The sequence below is a fragment of the Motacilla alba genome, chromosome 27, assembly GCF_015832195.1.
Source record: "Motacilla alba alba isolate MOTALB_02 chromosome 27, Motacilla_alba_V1.0_pri, whole genome shotgun sequence".
In the NCBI taxonomy this organism is placed as follows: domain Eukaryota; kingdom Metazoa; phylum Chordata; class Aves; order Passeriformes; family Motacillidae; genus Motacilla; species Motacilla alba.
Window position 1 is genome coordinate 3,578,134 of NC_052042.1, and position 21,922 is coordinate 3,600,055.

The 21,922-nt window shown below is 53.8% G+C and overlaps 3 protein-coding genes across 5 annotated transcripts; all 3 read right to left on the reverse strand.

The window, feature by feature from the left end:
• Positions 1-1,578: 1,578 nt before the first annotated feature.
• On the reverse strand, positions 1,579-7,583 carry PSMD3 (proteasome 26S subunit, non-ATPase 3). Of its 2 annotated transcripts, XM_038163317.1 has the most exons (12): positions 7,346-7,580; positions 6,083-6,273; positions 4,914-5,051; positions 4,629-4,765; positions 4,364-4,554; positions 4,094-4,197; positions 3,118-3,232; positions 2,790-2,909; positions 2,611-2,714; positions 2,257-2,412; positions 2,113-2,163; positions 1,579-2,028 (listed from the first exon to the last, which is right to left on the reverse strand). In XM_038163317.1, exons 1-12 carry the CDS (start codon positions 7,515-7,517, stop codon positions 1,951-1,953), a joined length of 1,557 nt encoding a protein of 518 aa, XP_038019245.1. In that variant the 5' UTR covers positions 7,518-7,580; the 3' UTR covers positions 1,579-1,950. The 2 variants fall into 2 exon arrangements, with proteins under 2 accessions (XP_038019245.1, XP_038019244.1); XM_038163316.1 differs by having other exon boundaries at positions 2,611-2,909; positions 7,346-7,583.
• Positions 7,584-8,733: 1,150 nt separating this feature from the next.
• LOC119712125 (gasdermin-A3-like) lies at positions 8,734-14,510 on the reverse strand. Of its 2 annotated transcripts, XM_038163038.1 has the most exons (12): positions 14,366-14,395; positions 14,158-14,260; positions 13,014-13,279; positions 12,207-12,393; positions 11,789-11,954; positions 11,626-11,719; positions 11,185-11,238; positions 10,797-10,951; positions 10,451-10,601; positions 9,662-9,735; positions 9,295-9,523; positions 8,734-9,188 (listed from the first exon to the last, which is right to left on the reverse strand). In XM_038163038.1, the coding sequence occupies exons 3-12, from the start codon at positions 13,231-13,233 to the stop codon at positions 9,133-9,135; spliced, it is 1,386 nt and encodes a 461-aa protein (XP_038018966.1). In that variant the 5' UTR covers positions 13,234-13,279; positions 14,158-14,260; positions 14,366-14,395; the 3' UTR covers positions 8,734-9,132. The 2 variants fall into 2 exon arrangements, with proteins under 2 accessions (XP_038018966.1, XP_038018965.1); XM_038163037.1 differs by lacking the exon at positions 14,158-14,260 and having other exon boundaries at positions 8,737-9,188; positions 14,366-14,510.
• Positions 14,511-14,992: 482 nt separating this feature from the next.
• LOC119712127 (gasdermin-A-like) lies at positions 14,993-20,927 on the reverse strand. The gene is given in 8 exon segments (XM_038163040.1): positions 14,993-16,228; positions 16,364-16,437; positions 17,158-17,308; positions 17,502-17,713; positions 18,364-18,457; positions 18,529-18,694; positions 20,334-20,529; positions 20,693-20,927. Coding segments are annotated over 8 exon segments (1,350 nt in total). The 5' UTR covers positions 20,913-20,927; the 3' UTR covers positions 14,993-15,991.
• Positions 20,928-21,922: the final 995 nt, after the last annotated feature.

The following is a 21,922-nucleotide window of genomic DNA, read 5'->3' on the forward strand; positions in this document are numbered from 1 at the left end:
CATCTGCCCCTACGGGGAAGAGACTTCCAGGGCAGCCCTTGGCCAGGGCTGGCTGCTCCCGGCCCCGTTGCGATGACGAGGGAATTTTGGCTCGTGCTGCTTCCCGCAAGTCCTTCCAGGATCTGTTGGGCCGGTGCCAGCTGGCCGGCTCCTGCCCGGCACGGGGCACGGGAGGCACCCGCTCCCCTCACAGCCCTGGACATGGTGACCCCAGGGCAGCATTGAGCTGGGGAGGCTCATCCTGCACCCCTGACCCCTGGCTGGGTCCCATCGCTGCCCTCCATGAGGCTGTGTGGACAGGGATGGGGACAGGAATGGGGACAGGGAACCCGGTCTCTGTAGGTTGCAGATGTTGGCGGGCACTGGGATGGGCCACGCACCCAGTGGGGTAATTTGTGGGGTACAGTTTGTGGGGTACAGCCACAGCACCAATCCCAGAAGCTGGAAGTCCTGGAAGTTCCTGTCTCCAGCTGGGAAATAAAGCCCCATCAGCTGCAGCCAATCCGTGAGTACCGAGCAGAGCCTTCCTGGCACAGCCAGGTGTGAACTCTCAACCTGCTGCTGACCTCTCTTCAAACCTGGCAGCACCAAACGTTCCGCCCTCCGGATGTGTGAAAGGACCTTGGCAGCAGACAATGTTCATGGGATTTTTGGGAGAAACAGCCGTGCCTGTCCCCACTCTGGAGCCAGGGAGAGCTGGTGGCCATTGAGGGGCTCAGCGTGGTCCCCTCAGTCTGAGCACCCACGGGAGCACCCCGGAGCGGATCTGCCCTCTCAGCAGGATGGTGCTTTCAGGAATTGTGCCGGGGGCGTGGGGGGGTTGAATCAGTGCCCAAAGGCCCTGTCAGCTTTCCAAGGAAGGAAGTGGTTTCAAATCCGAAACTGGGGGTGTTGGGGGGGTGGGGGAAGGAGGTGACCCAGCAAACCCCCTCCCCCCCCCCCCCCCACCATGGGGCCGGAGCTGCTCGGTCCAGGGACTGTTCCAGGCATCCACCCCGTTCTGCTTCGGCCTCGTGGTCACCCTTCCTCTTCCCAGGGCCCAACCCGGGCACCCTCAGCCCCTTCCTGATATCTGCCAACTGACCAGCGCTCCCGGGATGTCCCCGTGTCCCCAGTGCCAGCCCCAGCCCCCCCGGCTGGGCTCTTGCCTTCTTTGGTCTCCCCCAGAGCCCCCCGGAGCGGGAATGGGCTGGGAGAGCCCCGCTCTTGACCTGCAGCCCTGGCTGCCAGCCCGGCATGGGCGGGGCTGGGAGATTCCCAGATTTTCTCAGAGAACTCATCCCAGATGCTGATGGGACCCACCTGGAGCGGCTGCATGTCCCCTGTCCCCATCACCCCCAGGGTTGGTGGGGCACAAAGGGGGCTCTGTGCCGTTCCCAATGGAATCCTCCTGGGATACAGCCTGGAGCTGCTGGGGCCACTCCCAGCACCACTGGGACAAAGCTCCAGTCCCTCAGGATGGCCTGACCAGATCCAGTCCCATCTCTGGTGCCTAGCCCCAGGGAGAGAGCAGAGACCCCAAACCAGCCCCATGCCCCTTCCCCATCCCAACAAACCCACAGCAGGAGCCACCCGGGCTGGTGTTTTTCCATCTTTTATTTTAAAAGGCATAATTGAAGTTTAACAAAGTTTGACCCCGCTGCTGTTGTGGGAGCTGGGAGGGCACCAGTGGAGACCCCACTCCTGCTCCCTCCAGCCCCGCTCCCCTCGCAGCCCCCCCGGCATCGCTCCGATGTCACCACAGGAATCCTTCTAAGGATGTTTATTGGGGAGGGGGTCCCACCACAAGTGCAGGTGGTCAGGGGGTGTGGGCCCAGGGAACCCCCTGTGTCCCCTCCCACAGTACAGACATGCAGGGATTTATAAAAGGGGGTCTGGGGGGGACGGAGGGCCCTGCTCAGCCATCATCTGTCCAAAGGACAAATAAAAAAGCACAGCCAGGGGCCAGGGTCACGGAAAACCGTCGTCATCGTCCTCTGCCATCTCCTTGGCAAACTCCAGGTCCTGCTGCTCACGCTCCCGCCGCTCCTGGAAAGCAAAGGCCGAGGTTGGTGGCAGCTGGGGACAGGAGCCACATCCTTCCCGTGGCCACGGTGGCTGCAGAGATCTCACCTCTGCAGATTCCAAGTCCTTGTTGTAAGATTTGGGTGGGAACCTCATGGCCTGGAGAAAAAGAGGAGGAGGAGGTCAGAGCGCAGCCAGCCCTGAGCCATGTCCTGCTGTCCCCATCAGGAGCTGGGGACAGGCTGTGCTCACCTTCACGGACATGTTGTGGATGTCGAGGCAGAAGGAGATGCGCTGGTGGAAGGCCAGCTGGGGCTCCCGCGTGGAGTAGATGTCGATCATCTCCTTGGACTGCACGTAGCCCTTCTCGTGGTTGATGCTGGCCTCGATCACGCCGTCCCGGATGGCCTGCGAGCCCGGGCACGGGGCAGGGCACGGGGTGTCCCCAGGGGCTCACACAGAGCGGGGACGGGGCGCCCTGAGCGTCCCCAGTTTTCCCTGGAGGAGCCTCAACCCAAACCCAGCGGTGCTGCAGGGAGGGGTGCGGGGGAAGGGGGCAGGGTGGGGGCTCTGGGATGCCACAGGGACGGGACTCTGTGCTGGTACCTTGGCAACGATGAACTCGGCGTCCTCGGGGCTGTCCAGCTGCAGCTTCTGGGCGATGTCGGCCAGGGAGATGCGGGAGTAGGAGAGGCTGATCATGCGGACTCCTGCAGGGAGAAGGGAACGGGATGCAGCCCCCAGGCCTGCCCAGCCTGGTGGGGGTCCCCAAACACCCTCCCTACCTGTCTTGATGACGTTGTGCCTCAGCCGAATGATCAGGGTGTAGGTGCCATCAGCCTGGAACTTGTCCCCAAACTGGTCGAGGACTTGGTTGAACTTGGCCAGGTTCCCCGTCCTGACGGCTGGAGGGAAGAAGGATGGAATGGGGGAAGGAGAAAGGCTGGGGAAAGCGAGTCAGGGCTGGCTGACCTCCTCCTTCTCCTCCTTCCCAAGTGGCATCCGCATCCAATTCCCATCAATGGGAGAGAATTCCCACCGGGTCCCTTCCCACTCAGGATATTCCACGATCCTCTGACCCTGCAGGAAGCACAGGCAGGTGGGCAGCCATACCCTGGGTCAGCAGGAAGTAGGGCATGAGCGAGCGCTTGAGCGAGGGCTGCCGGAACTGGAGCCTGTCCGGGATCTCCCCGAGGAGCAGCTCCACCACGATGAGCAGCTTGTGCACCTGGGGCAGAGCGAGACCCTGAGTCAGTCCCCATGGGGCCTGAAACCATCCCTGTCCCTGTGCACTCCAACAGATCTTGCACCCATCCCCATGGGGCACAAGACTCCAGGAGATCCCAAACCTGTTCCTGTCCCTGTGGGGCCTGGAAGGTCCCAGATTTGTTTCTGGGAACTTCCAAACCTAGGAGGTCCTGCACCTGTCATCCCTGCAGGGCCCAACACCCTGGGAGATCCCACACCTGTCCCTGCAGAGCCCAGCCCTGGGGGGTCCCAGATCTCATCCTGAAAGGTGCCAAGCCTGGGAGGTCCCAGAACTGTCCCCATGGAGCCCAACCCTGGGAAGTCCCAAATCTGAGGGGACCTGACATCAAAGAAGGTCCCAAACCTGTCCCCAGGATCTCCCAAACTGGGAGATCCCAAACTAAACTCCAGGGGACCTGACATCCAAGGAGGTCCCAAACCTGTCCCCTGGATCTCCCAAACCTGGGAGATTCCAAACCAAATTCCATGGCACCTGACATCCCAGAAGCTCCCAAACCAAATTCCACGGCACCTGACATCCCAGAAGCTCACAGACCAAATTCCACGGCACCTGACATCCCAGAAGCTCACAGACCAAATTCCATGGCACCTGACATCCCAGAAGCTCACAGACCAAATTCCATGGTGCCTGACATCCAAGGAGGTCCCAAACCTTGGAGATCCCAAACTAAACTCCACGGGGCCTGACATCCCAGAAGCTCCCAAACCAAATTCCACGGCGCCCGACATCCAAGGAGGTCCCACATCCAAGCCCTGCGAGATCCCAACCCCGAGGGGTCTCAGACCCAGCCCAGGGGGGTCCTGCCCCCTCCTCCCTCACCGTCTGCTTGAAGCCCACGGCCGTGTGCTGCGGGGCCTTGCGCAGGGCGTTGGTCATGGTGCGCCGCGCCTCCGAGTACTCCAGCTGGATGGCCTTGATCCGCCCTGCGCCCACACGGGGCGGGTGGGGAAAGCCACGCAGTGAATCCAACCTGACCTACACGGATGGGGCTCCAAATCCTGCCTGGAAGCCCCACCTGCAGCTGATCAAAGGGGTTCTCTGAGGAACCGGAGGCGCCAGGAGGCAGGGCAGGCGCCGAGCCTCGCTCACCTGTGTAGTACAGGTACCGAGCCCACTCGTTGTTGTTGGCCTGCTCGGGGAACACGGATTTGGAGACGAGCTTCTCGGCCTGGTCGTAGAGGTTGTAGTGGAGGTAATTCCTCAGGAGCAGGTTCAGGAGCGTGGCCTGGCCGTCGGCGTCGTGGCGCAGCGTGGCCGTGCGGAGCCGGGCGTGCAGGAAGCTGCGGGGTGGGACGGGGAGTCAGGGAAGAGGGAGGAAAACGGGAGGATCAAGCCCCCCATGGACCCATCCCACCTCCGGACCACGTCGAGCTTGTTGAGGAATTCGTAGATGCGGGAGTGGTAGTAGTAGCACTTGGCCACCACCAGGTCCAGGGCCCGGCGGTTCTGGGAGCTGATCTTCTGCATCAGGTCATCGGACACCTTCTGAGCCTGAGGGACAGCAAGGGGGGTCAGGGCAGGGGGACTGAACCCACGAGGGGCAGAGACCACCCTGGGGAACAAGCAGACACTGCTGGGCTGAGGGACAGCACGGGCAGAGCCAGGGGATGCCCGGGGAGCAGCAGCTCAGGGGTCTCACCTCGGGGTACCTCTTGCTGTTCATCAGGTAGATGACGAGCAGCAGCTGCAGGTAGGCCTCCACCTCTGGCAGGAGAGGGGCTGAGGCTGCTTTCCCCGTCCGTGGGCGGAACTGCAGCTCAGCTTCCGTGTCCATGGACTGAGGGGAGAGAGAAATTCGGGATCACTGTCCCCGTGTGGAGACAGCTCTGCTCCAGGTGTGACAGGAGCCAGCCCAGGACTGCAAGGACCTGTCCCTGCTCACATCCGTGTCTGAGCAGAGGGGCTGCTCGTCCCCAGCGTCCCCAAACTCCAGAGGCTCCTTGGAGAGGGAAAGAATCATGGAATTTCTGGCTTTTTTGGGTTGGAGGGGTCTTCAAGTTCATCCCTACCCTGCCATGGGTTAATAACACCTTCCACTAACCCAGGTTGCTCCAAGCCCTGTCCAAGCCAGCCGTGGACACTTCCAGAAATGGGGCAGCCACAACTTTCCTGGGAAATCCATTCCAGTGCTTCACTGCCCTCACAAGGAAGAATTTCTGGCCAATATCCCATCTAATCACCCTCTGTCAGTGGCCATTCCCCCCCCAAGCCCTTGTAATTAGTCCCTCTCCATCTTTCCTGCTGCTTCTTCAGATACTGGGAGGCCACAATTAGGTCACCCCTAAACCTTCTCTCCTTCAGGCTGAACAATCCCAATTGTCCCTGTCCTCCCTCACAGCTGAGCTGCTCCATCCCTTTGATTATCCTCTGGATTCACTGCTACCCCTCCACACCCTTCCTGAGCTGGGGCAGTGCTGTTGCAGGCTCCCAGCTGGGTAATAATCAGCATTTTCACTACGATTGCAGAAGGCTGATCAATTGTTCTATCCTGCTGTATTACACTAGACCTGTTAAGAAGCTCATCACCTTTACAGACAGCCTGACACAGCTTTGACTTAATGGGTCAGCCTCTTTAAACACCACCACCCTTTGGTAAACAACCCCCATAACACATTCTACACGTGCACAACAACAGGTGCAGCAAGTGGAGATAAGAACCTGTGCAGGTAAGAGTTGTTTCTCATTCTTTTTCCCTCATCTTCTCACAGCCTTTCCCAGGAAAGCTCTCTGTGAGCTGCTACCACAGGGCAGCTCTGCTGGGGGTTGTCACCAGAGCAGGGCAGAGGCGATGGCAGCCGGTGTCCCTACCTCCTCCAGGAAGGCCAGCAGGAAGTCCCTGACGGCGCAGTTGGAGGTGAAGAAGCCGTGGATGGCCTTGTGCAGCACGTTGGGGTTGAGGCGGCGCGAGGTGGAGGGCAGGGCCCGCAGAGCCCGCAGGACGTAGCGCGGCTCCTTCCCCGACACCGCCTTCTCCAGCTGCTTCACGTGCTCCTTGATGTCTGTGGGGGCACGGGGACAGCCCTCAGCCCCAGCCCTCTGCCAGCAGCACCCCGGAGCACGGCCAGGGCTGCCCCCTCGCCCCGTCCTGCTCTTCTGAGGTGTTTCTGCCCATGCCCTTGGTGTCCCCAGTGACCCACCTGCCCTGTTTGGAGCAGGGGGCTGCTGAGGCCCTTGTAGAGTTTTCTCCCTCCTCGCCTCCCTCTGCACCCCTGTGGGGTCCCACCACAGCAGCCCCCCTGTCCCTCACAGTCTGTCCCCAAAACACCCTCACAGAGCTGCCCCAATTCCCTTCCACAGTGATGGCCCCAAAACACAACCCCATGCCCCGTTCTTCACTGACCCCAAAACCAACCTGCCCCAAAACCCACTTCCGTCCCCTGTTCTTCAGTGACCCCAAAACCAACCTGCCCCAAAACACACTTCCGTCCCCTGTTCTTCAGTGACCCCAAAACCAACCTGCCCCAAAACACAACTCCATCCCCTGTTCTTCAGTGACCCCAAAACCAACCTGCCCCAAAACACAACTCCATCCCCCATTCTTCTGAGACCCCAAAACCAACCTGCCCCAAAACACACCTCCATCCCCTGTTCTTCAGTGACCCCAAAAACAACCTCTCCCTTCCCTTCCCTCACACTGCCCCAAACACCCTTCTCCACAGTGTGTCCCTCACAGAGAACACAGCTCCCATCTCCATTTCCCTCCCTAAATCCCTTTCCCCATAGTGACACCCTCCAAACACACCTCCCTTCTCCCTTTCCCACATGACGACCCCCATCTCCCCTTCCCCAAAGCGTCCCCCTACCCTAAACTCACCTGTCCCTTCTCTTTCCCTCAGAGCCTCCCCGTCACTGACCCCGCCATTCCCCTCCTCCAACACCTTTCCAGCCCCTTTCCCACCCCTCCCTCAGGTACCCCCACCCTGACCCCCTCCCCAACGCCCCTGTACCTCCCCCCAGTCCCCTCTGCGGGGTTCCCCCGATCTGTTCCAGGCCCCTTCTACCCCCAAGCCCCCCCAATTCCCCCCCCCATCGCCACAGACGCCCTCATTACAACAACACCCCCCCCCTCACCCTCCAGCGTGATCGCGTCCAGCTCCCGCTGCGGCTGCCGCTCTCCGCCCGCCTCGGGGGCCGCCGGCGCCGCCTCCTCGTGCATCTCGACGTCCGGTGGGGCGGGCGGGGGTCCCTCCGGGGGTGCCTTGGCCTTGTCGCCGCGGCGGCGGGACGCGCCGTCCTGCTTCATGGCGTGACACTGCACAACGGGCCGCCAGGCGCGACCAGCCGAGCGACGAGCGCCGCACGATCGTCTCCTTCCGCCTTCCGCTCGGCCGTTTCCGCCGCCGCTCGGGTTGTTCCGGCAAGCTTTCGGATAGCTCAGGCAGCGCTCGGAGAGTTGCGTAGCGCCCGCTCGTGGAGTTCCGTGGCGCTCTCGGGTGTTTCCGTGTTCTCTCGTAGATTTTCGCCCGCATTTTCGGGCGTTTTGGCCGAGCCCTCCCGGAAGGTTCCGGCACCGATCGGCTTCTTTCGCCGCTCTTCTTCGGGAATCTCCGTAGAGCTTTCGGGCGTTTCCGCCGGGTGCTGAGCTGTTCCCGCCTTTTGGGGGCGCGGGCGAGTCTTTGTTGATGTCCCGTGAGGGGCTTGTCTGTGAAGGGTCCCGTCAAGGGCCAGCTCGGGGATCCCGTGAAGGGTCCCGTGTGGGGCCGCGCTGCGACCAGGTCGAGGATCCTGTGAAGGGTCCCATGAGGGGCTGGGCTGGGGCCAGGTCGGGGGTCTCGTGAAAGGTCCCGTGAGGGGCTTGTCTGTGAGGGGGGATCGCGTGAAGGGTCCCATGAGGGGCCGGGCTGGGATCGGGGTTTCTGTGAGGGGTCCCGTGAGGGGCTTGTCTGTGAGGGGGGATCCCGTGAAGGGTCCCGTGAGGGGCCGGGCGGGGACCGGGGTTTCTGTGAGGGGTGCCGTGAGGGGCCAGGTCGGGGATCCCGTGAAGGGTCCCATGAGGGGCCGGGCTGGGATCGGGGTTTCTGTGAGAGGTCCCGTGAGGGGTCCCGTGAAGGGTCCCGTGAGGGGCTGGGCTGGGACCAGGTCGGGGGTCCCGTGCAGGGTCCCATGAGGGGCCGGGCTGGGATCGGGGTTTCTGTGAGGGGTCCCGTGAGGGGCCAGGTCGGGGGTCCCGTGAGGGGTCCCGTGAGGGCTGGGCTAGGATCAGGGATTCTGTGAAGGATCCTTTGTGGTCCATGTGGGGTCGGGACGGGACCGGGGACCCCGCAAAGGATCCCTTGTGGGCTCGGGGACCCTGTGAGGGGCTGGGCTGGGGAATCTCCTGAGTGAGGAGGGGGCTGGGAGCAGGGGACCCATGAGGGGCCAGTGAAGCTGGGGGTTCTGTGAGGGGTCTGGGCTGGGACTGGGGGCTGAGGGTCTCATGGCGGTTCCAGGCTGCAGCCAGGCTTTCCTCGTAGCTGCTGCAAGGCAGAGCCTGGCCCCTGGTGCTCGCAGAGCCGTCGGTCCCCACACAGCTGAGCAGTGCTGTCCCTTGCTGCAGGCACCCATGGCCTCCAGAGACCTTCCCAGGGCCCCACAGCCTGAGGGACCCCCCGACGTCCCCCCAGGGCTAAGTGCCTGTATTTTTCATATAGGATCCCAAGCTTGTCAGATGTGCTGTGGAACCAAAACTACAGAAAATTAAGAAATTGACTTTGAGAACACTCAGTTGTGTAGAAAGAAGGTCCTCTTTATTTACAGAGTGATAATGAGAGTAAGCTTGCTCTGAAGTGCTGCATGTGTCCATGGAACATCTCAGGGATTATGGCAGTGTTGGGACCAGGGACGTGTCAGTGAAACAAATCCACTTTGATATCCAGCCTTTAGTACCCATAATGAAGTTTCCTGCCGTAAATTTCCTTTTGCCAGCCAAAGCAGCCTTGATTATTAACAAGGATGATAATGGGAGAGAAAAGTGCCTTGTCAGCAGTGATTTCACATGACCTTGCAGAGGGGTTTCCTGGGCAGGGCCAGGTACATCCTACCTGAACCACTCAGGAAGTTAAGGGCGTACAGGACCACGAACAGGGCTGCCACAGCCTCGAAGGGTTGATCCCTAGGGACAGCTGATCCATCTTCCTGGAGCTGCACTCCACTCAGCTCCACCAGGGCAATGGTTAACCTCTGTTCCTCTTCCTGTGAGAAGAGCACTGTGGCATCCACAAGGAAAGTCTCCTTCCCCGTATCCAGGTCATGTTTCAAGAGGTTTTCAACCTTGACAGCGACAACAAAAAAAGCAAAATCAGAATTTCAATCAGTTGTCACCTTGTGACATCACTATGGAGATGTTGCTGGGATTAACATAGCCCCTGCCTCCCCTTGAGAGGAGCCAAGTGTGATTGGTGTTCTCACCAGGTTCAGCTGTTGGGACACAATCTTCCTTTCCAAGGATTCCAGCAGCAGCAGCAGCTGATGCTCCGTTAACTCTGCAGGAATAAACTGGGTTTGGATCCAAACCCTGCCACCAAGGTGGTGGAGGTTGCTGGTGGGCTGGGACTGGTGAGCAGGATGGGAAAGAGTGAAGAGGATGGGAGTAGGAAATGCTTGTTTGGTCCAAGGTTCTTTGGATGTTTTAATGGCAATGATTGGTGCAGGCTCACTGTGAGAGTGATCTGGCTGTTACTCACAACATCCCATCTGGAGTATGGAGTTGGAAGGGAGCTCCAAGGATAATTGAAATCCAACTCCTGTCCCTGCACAGGACACCCCAACAATCCCACCGTGTGCCTGAGAGCGTTGTCCAAAGACTCCTGGAGCTGTGTCAGCCTCGGGGCTGTGCCCATTCCCTGGGGAGTCTGTTCAGTGCCTGAGCCCCCTCTGGGCTAAGAACCTTTCCCTGATATCCAACCCAGCTGTCCCAGACACAGCTCCAGCCATTTGCTTGGGTCCTGTTGCTGGTGGCCAGAGCAGAGATGTGGGCTGGCCCTTGGCAGGAAGCTGTGACCAGACTGTGAGGGAGCAGGGAGCCCTGGATGGGTGCAGGGGGAGTTTCTCTCCTCTCTCCTCCATGGGACTTGCATGTTGATTGCACTTGAAGAGGAGGAGGAGGAGGAGGAGGAGTAGGAGAGGAAGGCAGGAGGGAATGGCAGGAGTGGGAGTTATCACTGCCTTGATTTCCCTCTTGAAGCCCCAAAGCCTCACCATGCAAAGCGTCAAGGACGTAGGTGATTCCCTCTGCCAGCGGAAGGAGACGATCTCTTGGGCAATGCTGTAAGGCGCTGAACAGGTCTTTTAAGTCTGGGCTCTCAGTTTCCAGCTGATAACCATCATTTTGCTCAGAAACTTCTTCCATCTGTGGGGAGCAAGGAAAGGAAATGTCAGGATTTGAGGGCAGAGGCTGCTGCTTGTCCTGAGCAGGGAGATGTGCTGAGAGAGGGAATTTTGGATGGAGGGTTGTGGCCCAGGGCAGGTGACTTGTGGGGCAGGAGGTGTGGTCCTGGATGTGTCTGTGTTTATAAACTGTGGCAGTAAGAAAAGCTTCACTTACTTTCTGGCTGAGCTCTTGAAGGAGGCTCTTGTCTCTCATCACAGCTTTGATGGTGTTGAAGATGATGAGCAGCAGGTCAGGAGACAACTCGGGGAAAATTCGGCAGGAATACTGAACTTCTGTCATCACTTCTCCTAATTTTCCTGCTGAGGGACCTGCAAACCAGAATGAGACCAAATCTGTCACTTGAGTTCTAGGAGTTCAGTGGCAGCTGTAAAAGTAGAGTTTGAAACACTCATTTGAAGTGATATGGAATTGGGGCAGTCGTGATATCTCAGGGGAGAGGCAAATGCATCTCTCCTGGTGGATTGTTTAATGCTGGGAGATTCCATTTTACCCCAAGCAGCCAGAAGTTGTGCAAGTGGAAGCAGTAAAATACATTACTCACCATCAGCTACATAAGCTTGCTTTCTCACAGCTTCTGCCGGGAAATAATCCAGATCTAAAAGAGGATAAAAGTGACAGTTTTCTATACCAGCCTTCCCAGTGGTGGTCACCCACTCAGCTGCCTCCCTGGCTCTTCTCTTCTGAGTAGCAAAGGAAAAGAAACACCAAAACTCTGCCCTCTGTGCCATTTATCACCAGGAGCTCTGCAGCTCCTGAGATGTGCATCTGAGGCTTCCTTCTTTCTTTTCTTTACTGACTCCTCCCCAAAAAGCATCTTTGAACTTGCATGGGTTATCTGACCCCTCCCAAATGATTTGTGTCTCTCACTCTGCCTCCTCCTATCTGCAGACAAGCTGGAGGTAGCTCTGGGGCAAGTGGTGCTTCATAAAATGTTCTTCCTGTTCTGGAATGGAGATGTTGGTCATTTCTGGAAGTTGCTTACCCCATGCTCCATCTCTAATGCATAGCGGGATGGTCCTGAAGGCCAGCGTGCAGCCCTTGGGTATCACTATGCTTTGTGTGTCCTCCCTGTTGCCCTGGATAAAGAAAACCAGTTAGAACAGCTGGGTGTGGGTGTTGGGGAAGCAAGGAGGGAGAAGCCAAACCTGTGCACAGAGTGTGGCATAAAATTTGGCCTTGAAGCCCCTGTCTGCCTTGCTGGATTCCTTGTAGACAGCCTCCTCTGAGGCCTCGAGGATTGCAGTGACCACATACAGCCTGATGTCCGTTCTCCGTAGCTGTCGGATGAAGGAATGATCCATGTTGATTTTCCTAAAAGAGGAAAAGGACGGGAAGGTTTTGGAGCACCAGGAGCAGCTGAGGCATCTGTGGGGGATAAGCCTGTAGAAGAGGAGGCTCATGGGGGAACTTGTCACTCCATTTCCTGTTTAACCTGGCCTAGTTAAAGCAAGTTCATGCCCTAAGGTTTTAATCTTGGTTTTTGGCTGTGAAAACCCCTTGTTAACCTGGTGTGTGCTGGAGGGGGATGACTGGAGTGTGTGTGCTCCCTTTGTCATTGCTTACCTTTCTCTCCTCAGTGCCTCCAGTGATACGCTCTTCTTCTGTGGCGTAATGGAAAACTCTTTGGACAAGGAGGAGCCTCCTTTCAGCTCTACGTTTGTCGGGTCAAATGAAATGCTGAGACCTCCATCAGCTTGGTCAGCGCTGACTTTTGTGAGGGTAAATTGGCTGGATTCTTGATGGAGGGAATCTGAAACAATTCCATGCATTATCTTAAGCAGCACTGATGACACGTCTGGGGTCACCATTTGATGATGATCTTTAGGGTAGTCAGGACAAGGGTGAAGGGAAGGAGAACTCTTGATTCTATTTCAGAAGGCTGGTTTATTATATTATGATGTATATTATATTAAAAAAACTACACTATATTATATTAAAAAAACTGCACTAAAACTATATTACAAAAACCAACCAAACAAACAAGATTCATCAGAAGGCAAAACAAGAATAAAAAAAAAATCAATAACAAAATTCTATAACTCCCAGAAAGTCCAAAAACTGCTACCTCCTCAATGAATCAACAAATAAAACCATCCCACATCAAGTAATCAAGAAAACACCTGCTACATTCCACAATAGCAAATAACAAATTGTTTACACTTGAAGCTGAAGCCCTTCAGCTTCTCAAAAGAAGAAAATCCTAGCAAAGAGATTTTCATAAAATATCGTAACTACACAGCACTACACAGCAGCACTGTAAGTATATCACACACAGAGGAAAGCTGGAACTTACTAGAGTTCAGCCCCAAATGGTTCAAAAACATTATCTATGGTATTTGATACATTCATATTGATACATTTGGGGTTTACCTATGCTTTTCCCATCTTCTCCAGGCAGCAGCACATCATCCAGTGTGAAGCCTGTCTGCTGGTAGTAGGGAGCTCGGTGGAATACGGTTTTTGGTTTGCTTTTTCTTTTCAGTAGACAGAGAGGCCTGAAGTGCTCATTGTCTGCGATGCTTTCGACAGGGACCCATTCTTTGCATGGATCCGTTTGATTTACGATGAATTTGGTGAGTTTTTTGAACATTCTGGCTGTGGCTGAGGTTTTGAAGGAAAGCCAAGGGGATTTGTGCCTTGGGAAAGAGGGAACACAAGCTAAGCTGAATTATTGAAATAATAGGAGGACATTGTAACAAAGCATGACTTTAATGATAAAAAGATTTCAAAATAATGACTCAAAACTCCCTTACTGTACAAGGACACAAGTTTCACAGGGTAGTTTCAGGGAGTCTTTTAAGAGGAAGCAGCAGGGTCTATGGGGTTTTTGGCCTTGTCCCCCTTTGCTGCTGAGGCTCAGTGATTGTGCAGAGAGAGCGCAGCTGGCAGACCCTCAGGGTGCTGATTTTGGAGAAAAATGTCCCCCAAAATAGAGATGCATCTGCCCAGCCCAGCCTCATTGGGCAGGTCCTGGTGGTCTGCAGGGGAGAGCTGGTGTTTGAGGGCCAGAAAGAAATCCCTGTTTCTTTTCTGACACAGCGTGTTTTTGTCAAAAGGTTTCAGTTTTAACTTTCTGGTGTTTTATGAGAAGGAGCTGGGGAGGGGAAATTGGGCAATCCAGACTGGTTTTGATGGGAAGGGACCTTAACGCTCCTCCCATTCCCCTCCCTGCCATGGTCAGGGACACCTTCCACTATCCCAGGTTGCTCCAAACCCTGTCCAGCCTGATTATAGACACTTTCATGAATGGGGCAGCCACAGCTTATCTGGGCACCCTGTTCCGGGGCCTCAGCCTCCTCAGAGGGATTTCTTCCCAATATCCCATCTAATGCTACCCTGTTTCAATTTAAACCATTCCAAAGACAAATAGCCTTGTATGCTCAAGGTTGGTAGCCCTTCCAGGTCTCATTCCCTTGAAGGTCTCCAAGAAGAGAAAAAAAACTAAACAAGAGCACTTAACAGAGAGCTCCCACCAACCCTCTCCCCTACCCAAGCTCTGGGATAATGCCCTTGCCTGTTTGTGGGGTGGTGGGTGTGCAGAGCAGACCGTGGGGCTGCTGAGGTGATGTGGCCTCTGGAGAGCAGCAGGACTGGGGAGAAAATATCTGGCTTCCCTTCTGCTCAGAGGTGTGGAAGTGTTTGTGAAATGCAGGAGCCGCGAGTCGCACAGGAAACTCACACAACCACAACTCCAGAGCAAAGAGTAAATTGATTTCTCTTACCTTGCTAACGGGGGCTCCCTGAAGCAGCACCCGGGCAGGGGCAGTGTTAGACCCGATCCGTGCTGGAAGACCCCTGGCAGTGCCCAGCAGCTTATCAGGAGCTGTTCCCAGCTGTGAGGTCACTTCAGCAATTTTACATCCTCATCACCCGTGTTCCGCTTCCACGAATCGGCCGTTGCTTACGTAACACTTCCCTTTCTGTCATTGAGCAGAGTCTGTTACAGGGGCTGGGGATTGCTGGAACTTGTACAGATGTAGGGCATGTAAGCCCACTGCTGGAAGTGTCCCAGACCAGACTGGGCAGGAATGTGTCCCTGCCCCTGGCAGCAGGTGGGACTGGATGGCTTCAAGGTCCCTTCAAGCCAAACCATTCCCCCATTGTGTATTCAGCTTTATGGAGCCAGGTAACACTGCTGTTCTTTGACAGATGGAGAAATGGACTCAGGAGGGAATACTGGCAAGAAATTCCTCTCTGTGAGGGTGGTGTGGCCCTGGCACTGGTTTCCCAGAGCAGCTGTGGCTGCCCCATCCCTGGGAGTGTCCCAGGCCAGGTTGGATGGGGCTTGGAGCAACTTGGGTTAGTGGAAAGTATCCCTGCCCATGGCAGGGGATGGGGATGGCCCTGGAGCCTTAAGGTGCCTTCCAACCCGAGCCATTCCATGTCTCCTGGGTACATTGCCATGCTTGTTTGACAGCAAAAGGCATCCATGTGAAGATTCCAGGACTCAAGTGCAAGTTTTTACCTGAATACTTTGGTTTTATTAGTGTCTGCTAGAATACTGTACAAAGGAGTGAAGAAAAATTTCACGCTTTCTTTTAGAAAGTTCTCTACATGAGACTGCTGTATCCACATCAAGGGCCCTTATTTCTGGTACAGCCTCAGTCCTGAGGTTGTCAGGTGTGCCATGGGATGGAAAAGACACAGAATGAAGAAACAGCATTTGAGACCACCAAATTGCTTAGCAAGAAGCTTCTCTTTATTGATGAAGTGGTAATGGGAATATTTGGGGCATCTCTCTGGAGTGCTGCCAGTGTCTCTTGAGTGTCTCAGCGAGATGGGACCAGAGGTGACAGTGAAACCTTTGGGATTCCCCCACCTTCCTGACACCAGCAGTTCATCAAGTCCCCACGGAAGCAGAGAGGGACCCGGGTGAATCACTGCTGATGTTTTCCTTTAGCATGTGTTTCCTTTTCATTTCCTCCCTTTTCCTTTTGCATTTCATTTTTGCCTTTGTATGTTCTTTCCCTTTTTCCTTTCCTTTCCCTTTCCCCTCTGCATTCCCTTCCCATTGCCTTTGCCCTTCCCGTTCCCATTTACTGATTGCAGAAGCAGCAGCATAATTTTGAGGGAAGCAGGATTACATGAAGCACCGGAGCCAGGCCTGTGATTCTTTGTACTTGTGGATTTTCCTGTTGTCTTTCTGCATTCACGGGGAGACAGACAGACAAATCCACTTTGATATCCAGCCTTTAGCATCCATATTGAATTTTCCTGCCTTAAATTTTCTTTTGCCAGCTAAAGCAGCCTTGAGGATTAACAAGGGTGATATTGGGAGAGAAAATTGCCTTGTCAGCGGACATTTCCCAATGTCTTTTGGAGGTTTCCTGGGCAGGGCCAGGTGCATCCTACTTGGAACCGCTGAAAAGTTTGAGGGCGTATAGGGCCACGAACAGGGCTGCCACAGCCTCGAAGGGTTGATCCCTAGGGACAGCTGATCCATCTTCCTGGAGCTGCACTCCACTCAGCTCCACCAGGGCAATGGTTAACATCTGTTCTTCCTTGTGTGGGAAGGAGAGCAGCGTGGCATCCACATGGAAATTCTGTGTCCAATACCCCAGGTTACGTGTCAGTAGGCGTGCAACCTTTCAACAACAATAAAAAGACAAACCATGAGTTTAATCAGTTTTCACCTTGTGACATCACTATGGAAATGTTGCTCGAATTAACATATCCCTTGCCTCCCCTTGAGAGGAGCCAAGTGTGATTTGTGTTCTCACCAGGTTCAGCTGTTGGGACACAATCTTCCTTTCCAAGGATTCCAGCAGCAGCAGCAGCTGATGCTCCGTTAACTCTGCAGGAATAAACTGGGTTTGGATCCAAACCCTGCCACCAAGGTGATGGAGGTTGCTGGTGGGCTGGGACTGGTGAGCAGGATGGGCAAGAGTGAAGAGGATGGGAGTGGGATCATTTCCTGTAGGAAATGCTTGTTTGGTCCAAGGTTCTTTGGATGTTTTAATGGGAATGATTGGTGCAGGCTCACTGTGAGAGTGATCTGGCTGTTACTCACAACATCCCATCTGGAGTATGGAGTTGGAAGGTGCTCCAAGGATAATTGAAGTCCAACTTCTGTCCCTGCACAGGACACCCCAACAATCCCACCGTGTGCCTGAGAGCGTTGTCCAAAGACTCCTGGAGCTGTGTCAGCCTCGGGGCTGTGCCCATTCCCTGGGGAGTCTGTTCAGTGCCTGAGCCCCCTCTGGGCTAAGAACCTTTCCCTGATATCCAACCCAGCTGTCCCAGACACAGCTCCAGCCATTTGCTTGGGTCCTGTTGCTGGTGGCCAGAGCAGAGATGTGGGCTGGCCCTTGGCAGGAAGCTGTGACCAGACTTTGAGGGAGCAGGGAGCCCTGGATGGGTGCAGGGGGAGTTTCTCCCCTCTCCCCTCCATGGGACTTGCATGTTGATTGCACTTGAAGAGGAGGAGGAGGAGTATGAGAGGAAGGCAGGAGGGAATGGCAGGAGTGGGAGTCATCGCTGCCTTGATTTCCCTCTTGAAGCCCCAAAGCCTCACCATGCAAAGCGTCAAGGACGTAGGTGATTCCCATTGCCAGCGGAAGGAGACGATCTCTTGGGCAATGCTGTAGGGAGCTGAACAGGTCTTTTAAGTCTGGGCTCTCAGTTTCCAGGTCATAACCATCATTTTGCTCAGAAACCTCTTCCATCTGTGGGGAGCAAGGAAAGGAAATGTCAGGATTTGAGGGCAGAGGCTGCTGCTTGTCCTGAGCAGGGAGATGTGCTGAGAGAGGGAATTTTGGATGGAGGGTTGTGGCCCAGGGCAGGTGACTTGTGGGGCAGGAGGTGTGGTCCTGGATGTGTCTGTATTTATAAACTGGCAGTAAGAAAAGCTTCACTTACTTTCTGGCTGAGCTCTTGAAGGAGGTTCTTGTCTCTCATCACAGCTTTGATGGTGTTGAAGATGATGAGCAGCAGGTCAGGAGACAACTTGGAGAAGATTTGACAGTGGTTTTTAACATTTCTCACCACTTCTCCTAATTTTCCTATTGAGGCACCTGTTAATCAGAATGAGACCGAACCTGTCACTAAAGTTTAGGAGTGCACTGCTACATCTAAACTCTGTGTTTGAAACACTTTTCTGAGTGTTTTTGAAGGTGATATGGAATTTTGGCAGCTGTGATATGTCATTGGAGAGGCAAATACAGCTCTCCTGGTGGATTGTTTAATGCTGGGAGATTCCATCTTACCCAAAGCAGCTATAAGTTGTGCAAGTGAAAACTCTAAAGTACAATACTTATGATTACATTGTAGAACGGCGGTTCCGAAGTCTTCTGGTAATAAATAACCCACATCTGAAAGAGGATAAAAAGGACATTTACCATGTTCTACACCAGCCTTCTCACTGGTGGTCACCCACCCTGTTTTCACCTTGACTCTTCTGAGTAGAAAATTTGAGACCCAAAGTCTGCTCTCTGTGCCATTTATCACCAGGAGCTTTGCAGCTCCTCAGAAGTAGTTCTGAGATTTCCTTCTTTCCATTTCTTACTAACCCCTCCCCAAACAACATCTGTCTTGTGTAGCTCTTTGACCTTGCATGGGCTGCCATGCCTCCCTCAGGTGATTTCTGTCCCTCACACTGCCTCCCTCTCCTTGCAAACCAGTTTAGGGTGTATCTGGTGCCAGGTGATTCTTCATAAAGTATTCTTCCTCTTGTGCACTTTTTCTGGAAGGGACAAACTGATCATTTCTGGAAGTTACTTACCCCATGCTCCATCTCTAATATGTAGTGGGATGGTCCCGAAGGCCAGTGTGCAGCCCTTGGGTATGACTATGCCTTGGTTGTTCTCTCTGCTGCCCTGGTGAAGGAAAACAGCCAGTTAGAACAGCTGGGTGTGGGTGTTGGGAAACAAGGAAGGAGAAACCAAACCTGTGCAGAGAGTGTGGCATAAAATTTGGCCATGAAGCCCCCGTCTGCCTTGCTGGATTCCTTGTAGACAGCCTCCTCTGAGGCCTCAAGGATTTCAGTGACCACGTGCAGCCTGATGCCTGTTCTCTGTATCTGTTGGATGAAGGAATGATCCATGTTGATTTTCCTAAAAGAGGAAACGGATGCGAAGGATCTGGAGCATCAGAAGCAGCTGACACAACTGGGGGGATGTGTTGGTTTCCATGGCCTGGATTTTGGTAGTGGGGGTTTATAGAGGTGGTTTCTGTGAGAAGCTACCAGAAGTTTCCACCATGCCCAGCAGAGCCAATCCCTGATGGCTCTGAAGATGGACATGCTGCTGGCCAAGCCTGGGCCAATTGGAGATGATGGTAACACCTCTGTGATAACATACTGAAAGAGAAGAAGAAGGAGAAGAAGATGAAGAAGAAGAAGAAGAAGATGAAGAAGAAGAAGAAGATAAAGAAGAAGAAGAAGAAGATAAAAAAGAAGAAGAAGATAAAGAAGAAGAAGACGACGAATAAGAAGAAGACGAAGAAGAAGAAGAAAACTAAGAAGACAAAGAAGAAGAAGATGAAGAAGAAGAAGAAGACAAAGAAGATGAAGAAGAAATAGAAGATGAACAAGAAGAACAAGAAGATGAAGGCAAAGAAGAAGAAGAAGAAGAAGAAGAAGAAGAAGAAGAAGAAGAAGAAGAAGGTGGTCAAAACTAATTGGGACTCAGTTTTTTACTAGCCAGAGAAGAAGGTGAGAACATGTGAGGGAAAAAACATGGAGACACCAAGGTCAGTGGCGAAAGAAGGGCAGGAGGTGCTTCAGATGCCAGAGCCAAGATTACTTTGCAGGCTAGGGTGAAGCATGTCATGGTGAAGCAGCTGTGCCCCACAGGCCCATGGGGATCTGTGGGGGACACAGATATCCACCCACAGCCCATGGGGGAGGTGCCCATGCCGGAGCGGGTGGATGCCTGGAGGAGGCTGTGACCCAGTGGGAGACCCTTTGGACAGTGTGGACGCCTGCTTCCAGGCAGGAGCAGCCTGTCCTTGTGGGACTGCACCTGCGGAAGAGTGACCCACACCACCACACCGCAGCAGTTTTGGGAGGGCTGTGTGCCTATGGGAAGGACTCCCATTGCAGCAGTTTTGGCAGGATTGCTGCTCGTGAGATTTGGAGCTACGCTGGAGAAGTTCATGGAGAAGCATCTCTCATGGGAAGGGACTCCCATAGCATGGCAGGGGAAGGACTCCTCTTCCTGAGCAGCATAAGAAAACCTTGGGTGATGAACTGACCAAAGCCCCCCTGCCCTTTCCCTGGCACTGTCAGTAGGAAGGAGTGAGGGGCTGGGGGACAAAAGATCTATTTAAGGGCTTGGTTCATTTCTCATTATCCTCCTCTGTTTTTGTTAGTAATAAACTCACTTTGTACCTCTATGCTGAGCCTGTTTTGCCCTTTGAGTGCTTTCTCAAGGTCCTTATGTCAATTCATGAACCCTTTGTTAAATTTTTTCTCTCTCCTCTGCCCAGCTGTAGCAGGGGAGAGAGAATGAACAACTTCAGTCAGTGCCTGATATCTGGCCAGTGTCGAACCATGACAGGGGGATAAGTCTGTAGAAGAGGAGGATCGGGGGGACCTTGTCACTCCATTTCCTGTCTAACCTGGCCTAGTTAGGGGAAGTTCATGCCCTAAGGTTTTAATCTTGGTTTTCGGCAGTTGAAAACCCCTTGTTAACCTGGCATGGGCTGGAGGGGGATGACTGGAGTGTGTGTGCTTCCTTTGTCATTGCTTACCTTTCTCTTTTCAGTGCCTCCAGTGATTGCATTGGTACACTCTTCTTCTGTGGCTTGATAGAAAACCCTTTGGAAAAGAAAGCACCTCCTTTCAGCTCTACACTTGCAGGGTCAAATGAAATGCTGAAACCTCCATCAGCTTGGTCAGCGCTGACTTTTGTGAGGGTAAATTGGCTGGATTCTTGATGGAGGGAATCTGAAACAATTCCATGCATTATCTTAAGCAGGATTACAGACTCAGCACTGTAAGTCTATCACACACAGAGGAAAGCTGGAACTTACTAGAGTTCAGCCCCAAACAGTTAAAAAATATTATCTATGGTATTTGATACATTCATATTGATACATTTGGGTTTTACCTATGCTTTTCCCATCTTTTCCAGGCAGCAGCACATCATCCAGTGTGAATCCTGTCTGCTGGTAGTAGAAAGCTGGGTGGAATATGCGGTCTGATTTTCTTTTTTTTATCAGTAGACAGAGAGGCCTGAAGTGCTCATTGTGTACGATGCTCTCGACAGGATGCAATTGTTTGTATGGATCCATTTGATTTACGATGAATTTGTTGAGTTTTTTGAACATTCTGGCTGTGGCTGAGGTTTTGAAGGAAAGCCAAGGGGATTTGTGCCTTGGGAAAGAGGGAACACAAGTTAAGCCAAATGACTTGAAATAATAGCACGGAATCAAGGAATGAACTAGGTTGGAAAGGACCTTTGAGATCATCTAGTCCAACCTATGACCTTAAGATTTCCTCATCAATAAACCATGGCGCTGAGTGCCACATCCAGTCTTTTTTTAAACACATCCAGGGATGATTACTCCACCACCTCTCAGAGCAGATGATTCCAGTGGCCAGTCACTCTTTCAGTGAAGAATTTTTTCCTGATGTCTAAGCTAAACTGCCCATGGTGCAGGATAAGCAGAACATTTTAACGAAGTGTTTCTTTGATTATTAAGAAGTTTTCAAAAGAATGACTGATATTACCCAGGGAGACAAGTTTCACAGGGTTGTTACAGGGAGCATTTGGAGAGGGAGCAGCGGGGTCTGTGGGTTGTTTGTCCTCGTCCCCCTTTGCTGAGGCTCAGTGATAGTGCAGAGAGAGCGCAGCTGGCACACTCTGAGGATGCTGATATTAGGGGCAAATGTCCCCCAAAATAGAGATGCATCTGCCCAGCCCAGCCTCATTGGGCAGGTCCTGGTGGTCTGCAGGGGAGAGCTGTGTTTGAGGGCCAGAAAGAAATCCCAGTTTCCTTCCTGACACAGCGTGTTTTCATGAAAAAGTTTCCGTTTCACTTTCCTGATGTTTTAAGGGAAAGAGCTGGAGAGGAGAAATTGAATGATCCACAACAGTTTGGAGGGGAAGGGACCTTAAAGCTCATCCCATTCCCCTCCCTGCCATGGTCAGGGACACCTTCCACTATCCCAGGTTGCTGCAAGCCCTGGCCTTGGACAATTCCAGGGATGTGGGCTGGTGTACCAGTGCCTGACCACCACACAGAGGAATTTCTTCTCAATATCCCATCCAAGCCTGCTCTCTTTGAGTTTAAACCATTCCAAAGACAAATAGCTTTGGGTGTACAATGTTAGTAGT